A 16883-nucleotide genomic window follows, 5' to 3' on the forward strand; every position below is an offset into this window, starting at 1 on the left:
TCATTAAAATGCTATGCTGTGTTAGCTCACTAGCCCATCCAGACTCAATTCTGGTCTGAAAATGGCATTAGAAGTTGTTTTGTGGGCTCATGTGCAATGTACCCCAAAGACTAGGTTAGTATCCCTGAACATTTCACTGTATTGATATTATTACCACTCTTAAATTGTTTACATTCTTTCACATATTTCTTCTACTCTTTCATGATACATAATTGTTTGCTTAAATGCCTTCTCCCCTACCTGCCTCCACAGGGAAGCTAGGTATGCATCTTCATTTCAATGGTAGAAAGGGATATATGACAGAAGGACCAAGAAAAGTTGCTGAGTGGAGGTCAGCAAAGTGGATGTTTTCCTAAAGATTAAAAGGACAAGGGATCCCTGGGTGGTGCAGCGGTTTGGCGCCTGCCTTTGGCCCAGGGCGCAATCCTGGAGACCCGGGATCAAATCCCACGTCGGGCTCCCGGTGCATAGAGCCTGCTTCTCCCTCTGCCTGTGTCTCTGCCTCTCTCTCTCTCCTCTCTGTGCATTCTTATGAATAAATAAATAAAATCTTAAAAAAAAAAAAAAAAAAGGACAAGTGTTTGTAAAGAATCTGATTTCTACAGCCAGGCCTATTTGCATGTGTGACCATGATCCGTTCCTTTGTTTTAGCTGTGATGATCCAGAAGTGGAGGATTATGGGAACAAATGGAGCATGAGTGCCATGCTTAGGTATCTGAAACAAGAAGGCAGAGATACGACTGGTGAGTACCAGGACTTTTTCGGTTTTGACCTCTCTTCTCTGTGTAACCTGTCCTGACCTTTCAGCATGAGTCACTGCCTCTAGTTCTGATGGTGTCGCTGAGACATCTGATGGGGTCATTGGTGGTGGTGTCAAGTTTTCCTACCCTGTCCAAGATGGAGAACATGCTTTCCATGAGCCTTAAAATCCCTTTACTTGTTTCTAGTTTGGAAGGCACAACTTTTTCCTTTAGCCTTTAGTGGATTAATCCTTCTTGAGTGTTGAACTGCAAACTGAAATACTTTCTCCATATTGGCCCTGAGTGCAAATTTTTCCAAGTTAATCTCTCATTCATGTTTCTGAATTGGAGAATGAGCAGTGTCAAGTATGAGTAAAGGGCTTGGCATCAAAATGGACACTGTTGTTGAGCCTTGAGCAAAATGGGAAGTGTGCCAAAGGCTCAGCTCAGTCCACAAAGGGAAGGTGATAGGAGAAGGCTGAGAAGGGGGGAGTCAGGCTTCTTTTCCATTCCATGTCTATCTTTTGTCATAGCAGGCCACCTGAGTACAGCCCCCAGCACCTACATTCTGGACTGTGTCAACTTAGGCATAGATATGCCTTCTCCTTGAGTATACCTATTTGCATGACCGCCACCTAGAGACTTTTTGGAATGAGCACATGTGCTTTTAGAATCTCACCGTGTTTTGGAATCCAGTCTTTCTATTCCATGCATTATAGTGTTTCTTCCTTCTTCTTTGCTGCTGCTGCTTCTTCCTCTTCTTCCTCTTCTTCTTCTTCTTCTTCTTCTTTTTTTTTTTTTTTTTGTAGCATTGATGGCCCATGTGGAAGACTTGATTATTAAGACTATAATCTCTGCTGAACTAGCAATTGCTACAGCCTGTAAAACCTTTGTTCCTCACCGCAGCAGTTGTTTTGGTAAGGAGACTCCAGAAGCTTAATATGTTGTATGAAAGGGGCTTGGGAAGTTGGGATGGGCTCCTGGGGTAGAGAGGCTTAGTGATTCTACAGGAGTAAGAGGTGTGTGGTGGGCTTTTCTTTCTAGGCCCACAAAGCACATGAAGGTCCTGCTAAGAGGCCAGTGGTGAGCTTACTTGGAGGTCCCCTGAGGACTCACTAGCTTTCTGTGTGGGAAGCAGGGATTGGAACTAAAGTATGGGTCTCTTTGTCAGAGTGCAATCAGAAAAAGCCTGCAATGGACTGTACAGGAATCCAGCTCTAACAAATATATTCCAGAGCTCTTTGGCAGCCAGACTGGGAACTATTCCAAGAAGCTCTGGCTGGTACCAGTATGTGCTTTCTCCCAGTTTCCAATGACTCCTCCTTTTTGTTTTAGTCTTTTTTCTAGTGGGTTTCTTCCCCCCACCCCTTCTTCTCCTCCTCTTCCACCTTCCCTCCCCTTTTCTCCCACCCATAACTCCCCAACTGCACAGAGAAGGAGTGAGAAACAGTTTAGAGCTCTTGGATCAGGAAGCCTGTTGCCTGCTGAGCCACTAGCTGTGACTGGCACTGCGGGCTCCTGCGCATGTGTGATTTCTGTGTGGATGTGGGCTCTGTAGTGATTGCCAATGTCAGTATCTGTATTCACTAGGCTTTCAACAGGTGTTAGGCTTTGTTAGTAAAACACAGTAGGGTCATTGCTGGGGGGATAGTTCAAGTAATACAGTAAGTAAGGACATGAGAGGCATGGCTTGCTCGGGAGGCAGGGTAAGAATAAAATAAAGAACATGGGCTTTAGAGCCTGATGGAGTTAGTTTAAAAGCCTTTTGCACCCCTTACTAGTTTTCTCATTTTCATCAAGTTCCTCCAATCCTGTTTCCTCAACTTTAAAATGGCAGTAATGAAGGGCACCATGACGATCAAATGAGTGCAGAGCACTTGGCCCAATGTCTGATCTGTAATTTGTACTCAATAGAAATTATATCTTTGTTATTTTTATAGCTAGAATTAATAATTCTTGGTCTCTTTCATGGATTATCATAACAGTCTATACTTGAGGGGCACTAAACAAAGTGGGTGTTGAGACTCTGAATAGAAGAGTATAGATAAACCAGGACCTGATGTTATAAAGGAAGAGATTGTGACATTTTTTCTAAATGCAGATATGTTCATGTCTTGTGAAACCCTTACATGGCTCCTTAGGCTTAACTAGTAAGTAGAAACTTGGTAGGACTTCAAGACTTCTAAGGACCTGACCCTATTTTCTAGAAATGTCTGGAATTTCCTCTTATAGCTTATAATCCAACTATACCATTGAGCACTCCATGCCTTTGTGCCTCAGTATAAATTCTGCTGTCCTGTCTGCCTGGCGCACTCTGTTCATATTCTGAAAATCAGCTTGACATTACCTTTCCTAGGAACTCTTAACAAAGTACCCTGTTGTGTCTCCTTTCTCATGTTGTTCGTACTTGTTCCATTATGCTCTTCTCCCACCATATTGTGATGTTTTCTTTACACATGTACTTCCCCAGTAGTCTCTGAACTTATCTTCTCAATTCTCAGCAGCCACTGTGTCTCCCCTTCCCCCTCATCCTCTTTTTGGCAAACCAAACCTTTCACCATCTCCCTGGACCTGCCAGATCCTTCCCTCTCCCTCTCCCTCTGCACTTGCTTTATCCTGCGTCTGACATTTTTCTCATGTTGCTTTACTTAATAGATTACCAACATCTTTTCAAGATGAAGTCAAGTATCAGTTCTTTGGTGGTTTTTTTCCTAAGTATTCTAGTCATAGAGAGCCCTCTCAGCCCCCAGTTTTCCACTTATAATCTGCAGTGGTACCTGATTGTCATCTGGTACCCATTTATATGTCTGGCCTCCCCCCATTGGACTAGAATCTTGCAGACAATACTAGTGTTTCCCTAGTTTCTGCTGCTCTTGTGCTCAGTAGCATTGTTTTTGTTCTTAGAGGATGTTTAAGAAATGTTTGGTGAATGAATTTGTTGGTACTTGCTTTAATTGCCTTTTGGTGGCCTGGTAGTAGGCTTCTCGATAGGTCTGGTTTGGTAAGGGCCTAGAGCTCTTAGCATTACTGTAAAGTGTTTGAGGAAGGAGTGCATAGATCATCTCTTCAACTTCAGAAATCTTACTAGATTAAAAAACTAAAGTTTCTTTTCCACATCTACTTGGCTCTTATACGAGAGTAAATTTCTTGGCGTAAAAATCTTTGTTGTAGAAATAATCATAAGCTGTACTGAAGGTTTCCTTTTCTATTTGTTTTATTACCTGATTGCCTTTTGGAAGCTTGAGAATTTCTGGAACTTAACGGCAGTAGAGATTCTGACATGAAATAAGCAGTGACTTTCTCTGACTCAGTGAAATATCCCTAAGTCTATTTCATCATCCACAGGTCCCCTTTCCCCCTCCCTGCTTTTCTTCAGTTTTAATAAAGTGAGTGCATCTGGAGTTTTTTAAGTTGTTGACTGTCTTCTTGGCTTTTGTGGTTCTCATTCACTTCCTGTCAGCCCTGGGATTTTGTGTACTTCGTTAACCTTCCCCCCCTCAGATACGATTTTGTATACGTGTGTCTATTTGTGTGAGTCTCTCTGGCTCCCACTGACTCCTGCTAACTTCCCCTGGGGTTTAGTTACAAGGAATAAACTGAGTTTGTTTTTTCTTTCTTTCTCTCTTTCTTTGTTTCTTATTTGTTTTAGAGCAAACAGGAATCAAGAGCTTCCCAGAAGAATTTGGCTTGCACAGAGCATTGGTGCTTATGGTGGAAGTCAGTAGTTTAGTGATGAGGTTCACTATATTCTTTTGGTTGTAGTTTCACCCTTACACATTATGGATGTTGGCTAGGAGCATCCCATTACTATTTAGATGTTTCTGTCTTTATGATTTCTTTCCCATTCTACCACCTGAAGTCCCCAATTATGCTTTTTGATACTTCCAGTATTCCCATTCATTTGTTTATCTATGCATTTAACTTATTTTTAGTCCCTGCTATGCGCAAGGTGTCATTATAAATGTTGTTCTTCTCAAGCTGGAATTTTACATGGGATGATACATACATAGACCTGCACTGTATTATTGGCATTTAAATGTAGACTTAGAAATCTTCACAGACCATCTGAAACTTAGCCATGTAATGCCTTCTCATAGATTTATAAATCTGGAAAGGACCCCAGAGAAGAATTAGTCCATATAAAGACTTGAGGCCTGAGAAACTAAGACCCTTCCTGAGGTTCCAGAGCTTAACAGTGGAAGAGCCCACATGAAGGACACCTGGCCTAGAGGGCAGGGGCCCACAAGGTGATTGGCAGTCTGGTCATCTTGAGCATTGCACTTTTGATTTATAGGGTTTTTAATGTCTCTCCCAATAAAAATAGATTTCCGGCAGTCTAATTTTTACTACCTTCAAGACTGTAAAAATATGGTACCATGTGAAATATATGTGTAAACAGCAGCCCTTTAAGTATGCTTGGGACATTGGCACTGTTACATAACTGGCATTGAGAATGGCTTTTTTGACCAGTTGAGGAAAAATAGCCAAAAGCAACAGGATGTTAGCTGTCCCTTACAGATACTGCTGTTGACAGCAGTTTTATCTATGTGTGTGAAGATGGCTGAAATAACAGGCTATGATCCTGGTGCTCTCCAGCCTGGGATCTTCTGAGCCAGCTGTCATGCCACAGAGGCTGGCTTTGTGTAGGTCAAAGCAGTGATGTCTTTGCTCAGGACAATCCATGCTCAGTACACCTCTCTTTGGTGAATGAATGCTAGTTTGGCCTTCCATTGCTCTTGTTCTAGACCATTTCATAGGGTAAGCTGACATCTGCAAAGGGTGGGTGTCCATAAATACTTGTTGAAGGAACGAAAGTGGGCAGCATACATTCCCCAACTATGTAAACTACTTGACCACCACTGACAAAATCATAATGAAAGTCAACAAGCAGTTCGCTTTGTTCCTTCTTTTTTTAAACAGTTCACTTTTCGAGAGAGTCTCCTTTCTGCTTTATCCTATGCTCTTATTCAGGTGGGAAGGGAAGTTTACTGTAGAAGGGGCTTGGGAAGAAATACCTACTGTTTGTCAAGTGCTTTTAATTGGTTATTCCTTTTAGCCCTCTTAAGAGTTTTGTTGGTATTTATTACCCATATTTTATAGCTAGAAGAAAGGATTTGGAAAGGTTAAATAATTTGTCCTAGGTCATGCAGTTAACAAATGGCAAAGCCAAGTTTGGGAACCAGGTCTCTGTAGCTCTTTCTCCACTCACATAAAGACAAATTCTGATGAGTCTGAACACTTTTGGTATGCTCCATATCCTGGATTCTCCTCCTGCTCTCCTGTAACTAGATCTCAGGAAAAATGGTATCATTCTCTTTAGCAGATCAGGCCTGAAAAAGGCACTCTTTTGGCTCTAATCAACAGTACCAAGTCCTAGATACTCCTTTCAAATCTACCTTTACATGTGGTAGCCAGATACCATATTGATTTATTGGACTAGTTAACAAATTGGCTCTGGGCTTTTTCTTTTATTTAGTTCATTTTCCTGTGGGATCTTGATCTGCTTTTTTCTATCTTCTCCTTCTGGACCCCAAATAAAGACTTCCTCCTTAGGTTTTCAACTCAAATCCAAAGCCAAGGTAAAAAGAATTTCCTTTATACAATAGCATTTGACTGACAGTGCAGACTGGCTAATGTCAGCACTTTCCAGTGCCTCAGGATTACAGCTGCAGCTGGGGCTTTGTTTCTGGGTATGGTTAGTGGATTGATTCTACAATTAGTGGTATGATATGTTTAGTAATTTGTTAGACCTTGGATGTGTTATCATTTTCCCTATCAAATCTTTTTCCCCTCCCTTCCTAGGCCACCTCTTAGCAAGTTTTTTCTTAATGTATCTTAATATGCAAAAAAAAAAATTTTTTTTAAATTTATTTGAGAGCGAGAGAAAGAGAAAACAGTAGTGGAGGGGAGGGGTAGAGGGAGAGGAAGAAGCAGACTCTTTGTTGAGCAGGGAGCCCAACCTGGGGCTCCATCCCAGGTCCCTGAGATCATGACCTGAGCTGAAGGCAGATGCTTAACCGACTGAGCCACCCAGGTGCCCCAATATGTAATAACCTTAATAAAAATGTCTTTTATTATCTTTATGGTTGCTAGCTTTATTATGAATATTCCAAGTCTTGTCTCAGGGTTATTTTGGGAGAGTAGCCATAAATTACTTTGTCTTTTATAAAAATTATATGGTATTTTTCACTTAATTTTTTTCTTTTTTTTCTTCTCTTTCCTTTTTCTTTCTTTAGTGTTTCTTTTTTTTTTCTTTTTTTAATTTTTATTTATTTATGATAGTCACACAGAGACAGAGAGAGAGAGAGAGAGGCAGAGACACAGGCAGAGGTGAGAAGCAGGCTCCATGCACCAGGAGCCCGATGTGGGATTCGATCCCAGGTCTCTAGGATCGCGCCCTGGGCCAAAGGCAGGCGCTAAACCGCTGCGCCACCCAGGGATCCCTCTTTAGTGTTTCTTGATTGCTTCCTATGGGCTTTTTATGGTGCAGGCTGCTTGCAGGGTGATGATGAAAGAGACCTGGGGGCAGCCCTGGTGGTGCAGCGGTTTAGCACTGCCCTGCGGCCTAGGGTGTTGATCCTGGAGACCTGGATCGAGTCCCGCGTAGGGCTTCCTGCATGGAGCCTGCTTCTCCCTCTGCCTGTGTCTCTGCCTCTCTCTCTCTCTGAATAAATAAATAAATCTTAAAAATAAAAAAAAAGAGAGACATGGCCCTCCCCTCAAGTGGTGGGGAGGAGCAGATATGAAATGAAAAGTGACAGTACAGGTAGTAGTGTAGAGTGACTCAGGTACTCTTGGAATACACAGGAGCTACCAGCTATGCCTAGGGGAAGCTGGGGAGAGCCATTTCTGACAGAGGGAATATGATGTGCACAGCACAGGGTACAGACAGAATATGGCATTTTTTGAAATGAGAAGCTCAGTGTGACTAGATACACAGAACCTGATAGGATGGAGTGGCAGGAGATGAGATGATATAAGCAGATTGCGGCATGATTATAGAGGATTGACATGTTTAAATTTAATCCTATAGATAACAGACAGCCACTGGAGCTTTATTTGAGCAAGAGAGCAGTAAGATTATTTTCATTCATTTTTATCATAATTTGACCCAAAGCTTGGTAGGACAGAGTTACAATAAAGAAATACTATACAACATGACTAGAAGTGACTAATTTAAGTCCTGCAGGAGCCAACCCTACATCAGGTATCTGTTGTTGGGCCTGTTCACACAGCCTGTCTCTATCTGACTATTTATGTCTTAGAAATTCTGATGACCATGTGGAGAATGGACTGCAGTGGGTGGGGAGAGACTAGTCCTATGGAAAGGAATGGGGAGGGAAGAAGTATGCAGCGATAAAATAGACAACCACGTGATCTAGCAATTCCACTTGTAGGTATTTACCCAAGAAAAGTAATATATGTTCCCACAAATAACTGTATGTGAAGGTTTATAGCAGCTTTATTCATAATCACCAAAAATTGGTAGCAACCCAGATGTCCATGAACTGTTGAATGGATGAACAAGTTATGGTATATCCATAAAGTGGAATACTATACAGCAATACAAGGATTGAACTTCATTATTGAAACACAGTATCATAGATAAATCTCAAAAGCACAATGCGAAGTGAAAGAAGCCACTCTCAAAGGCTAATGCTGTATGATTTCATTTACTTGATTTTCTGTAAAAGGCAGAAATCAGATCAATGGTTGCTGGTGGGATGGGGAGTGAGAATTGACTCTAAAGGGTCTTGGCAAGTGTCTGTGATAGAATTATTCTATATCTTAATTGAGATGGTTAAACAAGTATATACATTTGGCCAAACTCATCTAACTACAATTTAAAAGGGTGAATTTTGTTGTATGTAAATTATACAATAATTTCATTATCTTAATAAACTTGTTTTAAAACAAACAAACAAAAAAATAGTGATAGGTGGATGAACCTCAAAAATGCTAAATGAAAGAAGCCAGACTCTAGAGTATATACTGTATGCTCCCATTTATATGACATTCTAGGATGGACAAAATGAATCTATGGTGAAAAAAATAAGAATAGTGATTGTCTGGAGGTGTGATGAGGGGAAGAAGGGTATTTACCAGGAAGAGGCACAAGGGATCTTTCTGGGGGTAATGGAAATGTTTTCTGTGGGTTGATACGAGTGTGTATTACATGGATGTATCCAATTATCAAGCCTCATCCTGTTTTACACTTAGCTTTTTCCCTTTCATTATATATAAATTATATCTCAAAAGGGAATATAGAAGACTGCATTAAAGAGAAATAGAGTTGTGGTAATGTGCAGTATTTGGGAGGTAATGAAGAGAGTGTTTCTAGCTTTGAAGACTGGCAGATGGGGTTATTATTTTCCAAGATGAAGAATAATGGGAAGCCAAACAGGTTTGGGGGAAAGATAACAACTTATGTTTTGTTGAGTGTTGAGTACTCATGGGATATCCTAGTGAAGTTGTCTAGAAGGCATGTGGAGTTATGGATTTGGTGTCCAGGAGACAACTTGACTAAAGATAGAGATTTGAATGTCATCATCATAATATTAATTGCAGCCTTGAGAATACATGAGATCACCCAAGAAGAGAAGTAGAATTGAGAAGGAAAGAGCCCTGAGGATGCCACCCTGAGCAAACCTACCAGTGAATAGCTGGGCAGAAGAGAAGGATTGAAAGGAGGAGGAGAATCAGAAGAGAACAGTGTCCTGGAACCAAGGGAGAAGAAAGTTCCAATAAGTAAGGGGTGGTCAACAGTTTCAGATGTTTGGGCTTGGCAGTAAGGTGGTCTTTGGAGATCATAGAACAGTCACTGACTTTGAGAATGGGACCAGAAGTAAATTCTTCCAGGTTGGGGAATGAATAGACATTCAGAAGGTTAAGGCATTTAAGTGTAGATTGCTTTTTCAGGAAGCTGCATTCAAGAACTAGGGAGATAAGGGCACTAATGTAAAGTAGAGGTAGAGTCAGGCTTCTCCTTAATAGTCACTAGCATAATTTTCATGTTCATTTTGATTTGGCTGGAGGCTGAAAGAAATACATCTCAAGAAAGAAACTTTTCCTAAGGAAACACCTTGTTGAACAAAGTGGTAGCAACAGTCCTTTGGAAATACTTGCTCTTCTATCACGATGAGGACAACACAGACCAACAAAGAACGGGAAAAACCTAGCTTGCCTGTACCCTTTAATGACAGGAACACTGATGTATCTCATCCTGGATACTGAATTTTTGAAATTCTAGACACTGCTGCCAAAACATGCAATATTAAAGGTGAATCTTAATATTCTCAGTACAACCCACTTCTTACCTTTTAAAATCTTTAGTGTTCATGGAAAAGACCAGTCATAAATTAAAAGAGGACTTTTGTAGCCTGCAAAGGATGCAAATTATTTTTCTTAAGCCAAGTTGATTATTTTAAGAGATAAACCTGACACAAATGCTATTTTTTCATACCATTTACTGTTGCCTCCCCATTCTCCCTCCAGCTCCAGCCTCTTAGGTGAGCTGGGCTTTGTATCACAAACTTACTCCATTTTTAAATAGTAGTAGATCTAAGCCTTGTGCATGTACAGGTGTGGTTAGATCCCAAACTGATTTTGAGATGTATTTCATTCACCTGAGTAAAAATTTATTTGGCACTGTAAAGGGTGTTTCTCTCTTTGGATTTTCTTTTCTTCCCAGAATGTTAGTTCTCAGCCTTTCAACTAAGATTCTTGGAATTTGCCTCTTAATTTGGGAAACAGTTAAGTAAATGTGTTCACTGTTTAATGCAAGGTGTTTAAATAATGGATCTCATTAGTTGTCATTCTGATTTCAGTTTGTCTTCATTTGTAGTTGATTCTGCAAATCTGGTCAATATGTGCATCAGGTATTCTTACCCTGTATCTCATACTATTGTTATTTATAATATTATCATTTTATGAGACAGTTGAATCCTCTGCTCTTGCTTGTGTAATGTTAACATGGACTTGTAGATTTTGCAATGAAGTGTTTCTTTTTAAATGCCATATATAGTTCTATGTCACAAAAGTTCTTTTTTTTTCCCTTCAGATTAAAAGGGGAATATTCTGTGGGATGATTGAAGATTAGGTAAAATATTCAGAAGAATGTACTGGCCATAAAAGTTATGAATTTGTTACCTAAAAGAGATCGTGAAGGAGCTTTCTTTTTCTTTAAATTTTAAAGTACAGCTAATAAGTGATTTTTGTGTAGTGACATGAAGGTAAATCCCATCTCAGACTCTCTGTCGGTTTGTGATTATTTTTGCAAATAAATTGAATCCTAGATAAGTACCATGGAAGCAGATTTATTCATGACAACTTTTCTTGAGCGAAGGATTTGAATATGATCGTCTAATCAGTGTTGCATAAATAGGAATTTTGGATATAGTGTTACTGAGCAGAGGTATTGACAGATGGTGATTAATAGGACAAAGGAAATGAAAGGATGCTAAAGAAATGTAAGAGAGAAACGACTTCCCTAAGTTCCACAGTGAATAAATAGTAGAGTCTTGAGAAAGATCCAGGTTTCTGGATTCCTCTTCTAGGATTCTTGGTCCCTTATCAGATTTTCTGTTCAAAAGACAGTCTTTGGCATCTTTTTAGAAACTTGCATTTATTTTTCTGTGTTTTTGAGAGGATTGAGAAAGGGAAGAATCCTTCTTGAAGTAATGACATTTATTTTAAAATGAGCTTCTGGAAGACACCTGGTTGTGTTCTGTAGGTGTGAGCTGTGACCTGTAATCTCTGGTTGAAGTGTAAGGAAGCCCATCTTTTCTCGTGGAAAGAAGATGTAGAGAGTTTGAGAGATGCAGAGTGGGAAGTTTGAGAATGAGTGGGACTTCTGAAAGTCAGGTGTATTTGATCTGTGTAGACCAAAGAAGACAGTGGAGAGGGTCTCATCAATAATAAGAGTAAAGGTTGTCAGCTGAGGTTCCAAAGTTAGTGTCCTGTTATTCCTGCATCCTTGGAGAAAAGCTTGCCCATGGTTCTTACTTTGCTCTCTAGACAGTTGAGGTGTTAGGGAAGAGAATCAGTAAAGAATCCAGAAACCATGAAAATTTGGTCTCTGGCTCCCTCCCTTTTTCTTTTTCTTTTTCTTTTTCTTTTTCTTTTTCTTTTTCTTTTTCTTTTTCTTTTTCTTTTTGTTTTTCTTTTTCTTTTTCTTTTTCTTTTTCTTTTTATGTATGTATGTAATCACCCCCCCCCTTTTTCAATGATATTAGTGGTGCAGGATGGCTTGTCGTGTCTACCACGGGCTCCCACCCTTCTCTTTTTTCTATATTGGGCCATTGTATTTTATTATCTGTCTTCAAAGGGAAATTGAAACCATAGGAAAGAAGAAGAATAAATATAATTTATTCTTCGATATATTCTTGACCTAGGCTGCAAAAGCAAGATCTTAAGAAAATGCAATAGAAGGACCCCAGGGAAATTCCTTCAGTAGATTTTTCTGTTTTCAGAATATGGTGTATGCTGATTCCCATTCCTAACCTTTTTCTTTTTTTCCATAAGCATATAACCTTAGAGGTCAGGTCACTTTCTGTATAGAACTCAGGAATGTCAATAGAATGGATGATAAAAACAGTGGAATTTTAAAACATTGTTGTTATTTCTAGAGATTGATTAATTTCTCTTGAACTTGAAAGGTTCTCTGCTACTACTTCCACTCATTACTTATACTCACCAAACTTTTAGGCCTCTGGTGGGAGTTGATTGGATTCAGTCTTCCAGATTTTTGTTCAGCTGTAACATAGAAAATGATCTTGTGTATTGTGTTATGTTGTATTTCTAGAACTCTATGGCTTTGATGTGCTCATAGATTCTACTCTGAAGCCATGGTTGTTGGAAGTAAATCTCTCCCCTTCTTTGGCTTGGTAAGTAGTCTGTCCTATCAACTAGAAAAGGACAAACTTTCAATGAGTAGCAGTAAAACACTTTTTTAAATAGACATTTCACTTGGCATTATTTTTTTTTTACCCTAGTTATTAGATAGAAATGACTAGAATTTCCAAATTTGAGGGATTTGTGACATGTGATTAAAGTCTAGATGACAACCATGAATCCCTATCTTTCTAGTCAATTTGTGATCTATGATAACTGTTTTCTTGAGCTTCTAAGGGACACTTCTTGTGTTCATTTTTATTTCTAGTTCTCTTTCTCTCCTAACTTTGTAGATGTTCTACTAAGGCTAAAGAAATACATAAAGTGTTATATTTCCTTTATTACTAAAGGTTTATACAGACTCAAATCCACATATACTGTAAAGGTATAGAGGTGGGCCTAGGGTAGTATATATAATATTTGGTCCTTTTACCCTTTCCATGTTCTGGTATCCATCTAAGATTAGAGTTTAAAAACTTCAAACAATCTTAAAAAAGTTTTTTTTAACCTATCTGTTTAGAGGGAAAGAAACCTATTTTTCAATACCAGAGAAGACTGTGCTTATATCTGCAGCTGTAGCCAGAGTTTCTATTACCCATATACTTCTCTAAACAGCTAGAGAATCCTGGAGATTTATGCTAGAGACCACCCAGCAGCTGCATTTTTAAAGATGAAAAATGTTGGCAAAATGCCAAGTTATCAAATAAAAGACTGATTCACTACTTTGTGGGGTGGGAGTTTGGCTTAACCCCCATAGTAAGGTATAGAGCTGGATATCAGAGATGCTTCAGATGTTGGGCTACTCTTTTGTTAAGTCAGTTCTTTGTAGATTGCCCAGGCAGGTGCATCATACAAAGTTAGAGATCCCCAGAATGATGTGTTGGTTCAGCAGCCAGAATAATCTGGTTCGTGGAGGAACACCTCAACACCAAAGCCAACATGGCAGCATTGCCACAGGGAGGCTTCCAACTTTCAGTTCATATTTCTGTATCCATGTGGCTCCTTTTGCATCATCTGGTGATATTTTGGTATAACTTGTATTTTTTTATTTTGCCCTCATTTCCAAGCCTAAAAGCTTAAGAAGATTGATTTAGAACAGAAAATGTAGCCTTAAAAAAAAGTACAAAGATGACCAGAGTTTCTTCTCTTGTGTGTGAATGTGATTTGACAATTGTAGCAGTAAAAAAGTAATTTGAATGATGGACACACTCATAAAAGAGCATATTAAAAGTCTAAACCTCTAAAATCCACAATGATAATGAAGCAGTATTCTTGACTTGTGCACAGTTTGAATTGCACAAGACCTTCTGGAATAAGAAGATTGCATGTCATGGGATCATCTTTGGTGCTGGGACTGCCCTACAGAGGATGGGTTTAACAGTGGGCTTTTATTTCTAGTATTTTTGCCCAGATTTTCTTTTTCTTTTTCCATGGATTTGATGTGCTTTATGTGTTGCTTCTCCTTGACATTTGGAAGCTCTGCTATATTGAGGCCCATTAAGGGCAGCTGTTCTGCTAATCTATAACATCATCGATTGGCCTTTCTTTCTTTGTTCTATTAGTGATGCACCTCTGGACCTAAAGATTAAAGCCAGTATGATTTCAGATATGTTCACTGTTGTAGGTGAGTAGTAGTGTTTTCTGAAGACTCACATAAAACTTAACCAGAGCATCCATTTTGTCAGGCTCTCTAGGTGTTGCCAACTGGCAGTTCCTAAGCCATGCTGAATGTTTTGTACTAAAAAATTAATTTTCAGGCAAGTGTTTATATGTTTCTACTCCCCCTGGCTCCATCCTGTCCTGAGGCTGAACCACAACTAGAGCTGAGACCTAATTCCTGGGGCACAGGAATTATGAGCTGAGGAAGAGCAAAGGTCTGGAGAAAGTCTCTTTTTTTCTCTGAGCTGGGGAGAGTACAACTGGCTGAAGAAGCTTTGTTACAAAGGAAACTGGCTATGTTTCCGCTGGGCGATCTCTGCTGGTGTCAACATGGTCTCTCCTGTAGTAGTTATAACTGAAGGTGACCCAAGGAAGAAATCCCTTTTTGAGTAGCTAAACCAAAACTTTGAAATGGAGATGTGCAGTGAGGTGGGTATATTGAGGGTTTGTTGTCGTTTTCTAAGTACTCTAAAAAGGCATGACAAAATATATTTGAAATGAGTCAGTACTTGGTGTACCAGCAAATGCTGTAAAACTTAGCTACACTGGCCTCCCTAGATGGGAGTCTGTTTCTTTTTAGGAAGTAAGTGAAGTAAGCCCACACCTAATTTCTTAAACTATTGTTAACCTAAGAAGCCCCCTTTGAACGGTGCCAGGAGACTGCCTTCAACTGTTCCAGAAGTAGATCTTAGGATAGGACCCCTCATTTGTCTTTGTATTCTCCCAGTAAAAACAACAGTATTTTCCAGTTACCTGCAGAGAGGCCACTTTAAAATAATTTGTTTTTTTATAAACAGCTGTGTATTTTTAAAGGGTGGTTTGCACTTTTACCCTGAGGTTCACCAAAAATCTGCATCTCTTTTTCAATCAGAATCAACTCCCCAAAAAGGAAACTTGATTTATCTGTGTATTTTCCATTCTTATGCTGTCCAGTTTTGGTGGTTTGAAGTTCAAGTGGAGTGTGTGTCTGAGACAGCCATGCCTAATCCTTGTGAGGATGGATTTCTGTGATATTTATGACTGTAAAACTGAGTTTGTATATCTAAAGAAAAGATACAGCTAAACCTGCTAATTTCTTAGAAAATGGCAGGTTTTAATGTTTGCCATTCCCCATTCAGGATTTGTGTGCCAGGATCCTGTCCAGAGGGCATCAACCCGGCCAATTTATCCCACCTTTGAGTCTTCCAGGAGAAACCCTTTCCAGAAACCTCAGGTAAGCAAATTGAGCAGCAGGGAGCCCAAGGGAGGCTTATTAGAAAAGTGGTAGCTGAGTGAGTAAGTGAGTGAGCTGAAGCACTATGGATATGACATCACTTAGAGCAGGAGAGTTTGGGGATCATTCTAGGCAGGAGGCAGTTATATTCAGCTCTAGCTAATAGCATATGCTTTCAGTGCTTTTTGACCAACTTTCTGCTTTTTGTTTGTCTTTTCTTTCGCCTTCTTTTTTCACTATCTGTCCTTTTTTCTTTTTCAAGAATCATCTGCTTTTTTCCTCAAATTGTTATGCTCATAAATAAGGCACAGAGAGGGAGCCTCCAAATTCCTAGTCATTACTCTGCCACATTCTTTTGGTTCTTCAGACCAGCTTTGTAAAGAAGATCCATTGAAATAGTTATCTTCTTTGCAAGTGCTCAGTGACCATGAGGTGTTAATTGAGGTTCAATGAGATAAATGCCTGCAGAACCCTATATGTGTCTGAAACGTCAGTTGATCAAATGCTGCACTGCTCTTTGTGTCTTCTGCATTTGTGTTCCAGTTAGACCAATCGACTCCTTGTTCTGCCTGCTTATTCCATCATCAAATCTGTCCCTGCCTCTCTAGACCTGGCTAGTTGCGACTTGTGTTCTTTGCCTTTAATGTTTCTTCTTATCTCAAAGGTCCACCTTCCTCCTCTCTTCCCACCTGGATTGATGACCTTGCCTGCTCAGAAGTTTGGAGATTATTCTTATTAAATCCATCCCACTCTGTCATGACCTTTATTTTTTATTTCAATATCATTTACTTGTTCTCTAGTGCACGGTTTTGACAGTCATTGATTTGTTGCTTTTCAGTTTTCTGTGCTCCTCTGCTAGACCGTAAGCTCTTTGAAGGCAAAAATAGCTGCTCCTTCCCCACCCTCCCTCCCCTTTCCCTTTCTTGTACCCTCCATTTATTCCTCCTCCACTTGTCCTCCTCCTGCCTCCACTCATTTTCCTTTTTTCTTTTTGCTTGCTGGTCTCATTTCAAGTAGTGCTATTTCTGTTTGCCAAGCTCATCACCCTTACTTATGCAGTTATACTTCTAACCTTTCCTCAGAACAGGAAAGGGTCTGCAAGCTCAAATGCCTATAGAGGCTGCAGGCAGATAATATAAATGAGTAAGAGGGCTGGGTATGGTACAGCTAAGAGAGATGTGGCTGTGCCAGGTGGGAACCTGTGCTCCATATAAAAAGGGGCAGCTGCTTTGCTGATGTGCTCTAACTGATCATTGCCATGCATGAGTGTAGACCACGTGTTCTCAGACCTTCCTACTGTCAAGAGAAATCAGAAATCTTATTTTAAAATATCACCAACTGGTCCAATTAAAGAAACAATACTTTGTAGACCAAACATA

General features: G+C 39.8%; 1 protein-coding gene and 1 long non-coding RNA gene across 42 annotated transcripts in view; one reads left to right on the forward strand and one right to left on the reverse strand.

Moving 5' to 3' along the window:
* TTLL5 (tubulin tyrosine ligase like 5) overlaps positions 1-16883 on the forward strand; it is a 270361-nt gene that overhangs the window by 48313 nt on the left and 205165 nt on the right. For 37 of the 40 annotated variants that reach the window (XR_012036922.1, XR_012036921.1, XR_012036942.1 and 34 more), the window contains 5 exons: positions 652-743; positions 1550-1657; positions 12544-12625; positions 14195-14256; positions 15410-15504. Coding sequence is in view for 14 of the 40 variants with exons in the window: in XM_072839391.1 (XP_072695492.1) it covers positions 652-743; positions 1550-1657; positions 12544-12625; positions 14195-14256; positions 15410-15504 (439 nt within the window). In the remaining 26 variants the exon portion in view is untranslated. The remainder of the gene's footprint in view (positions 1-651; positions 744-1549; positions 1658-12543; positions 12626-14194; positions 14257-15409; positions 15505-16883) is intronic. The other 3 variants (XR_012036938.1, XR_012036939.1, XR_012036930.1) reach the window with 2 other exon arrangements.
* The window catches only part of LOC140640279 (uncharacterized), a 37875-nt gene that overhangs the window by 12596 nt on the left and 8396 nt on the right, over positions 1-16883 (reverse strand). For both annotated transcript variants that reach the window (XR_012036950.1, XR_012036949.1), the window contains exon 2: positions 12436-12494. This is a non-coding gene — a long non-coding RNA (uncharacterized lncRNA). The remainder of the gene's footprint in view (positions 1-12435; positions 12495-16883) is intronic.

This window comes from Canis lupus, chromosome 9 (genome assembly GCF_048164855.1).
Source record: "Canis lupus baileyi chromosome 9, mCanLup2.hap1, whole genome shotgun sequence".
NCBI lineage: Eukaryota > Metazoa > Chordata > Mammalia > Carnivora > Canidae > Canis > Canis lupus.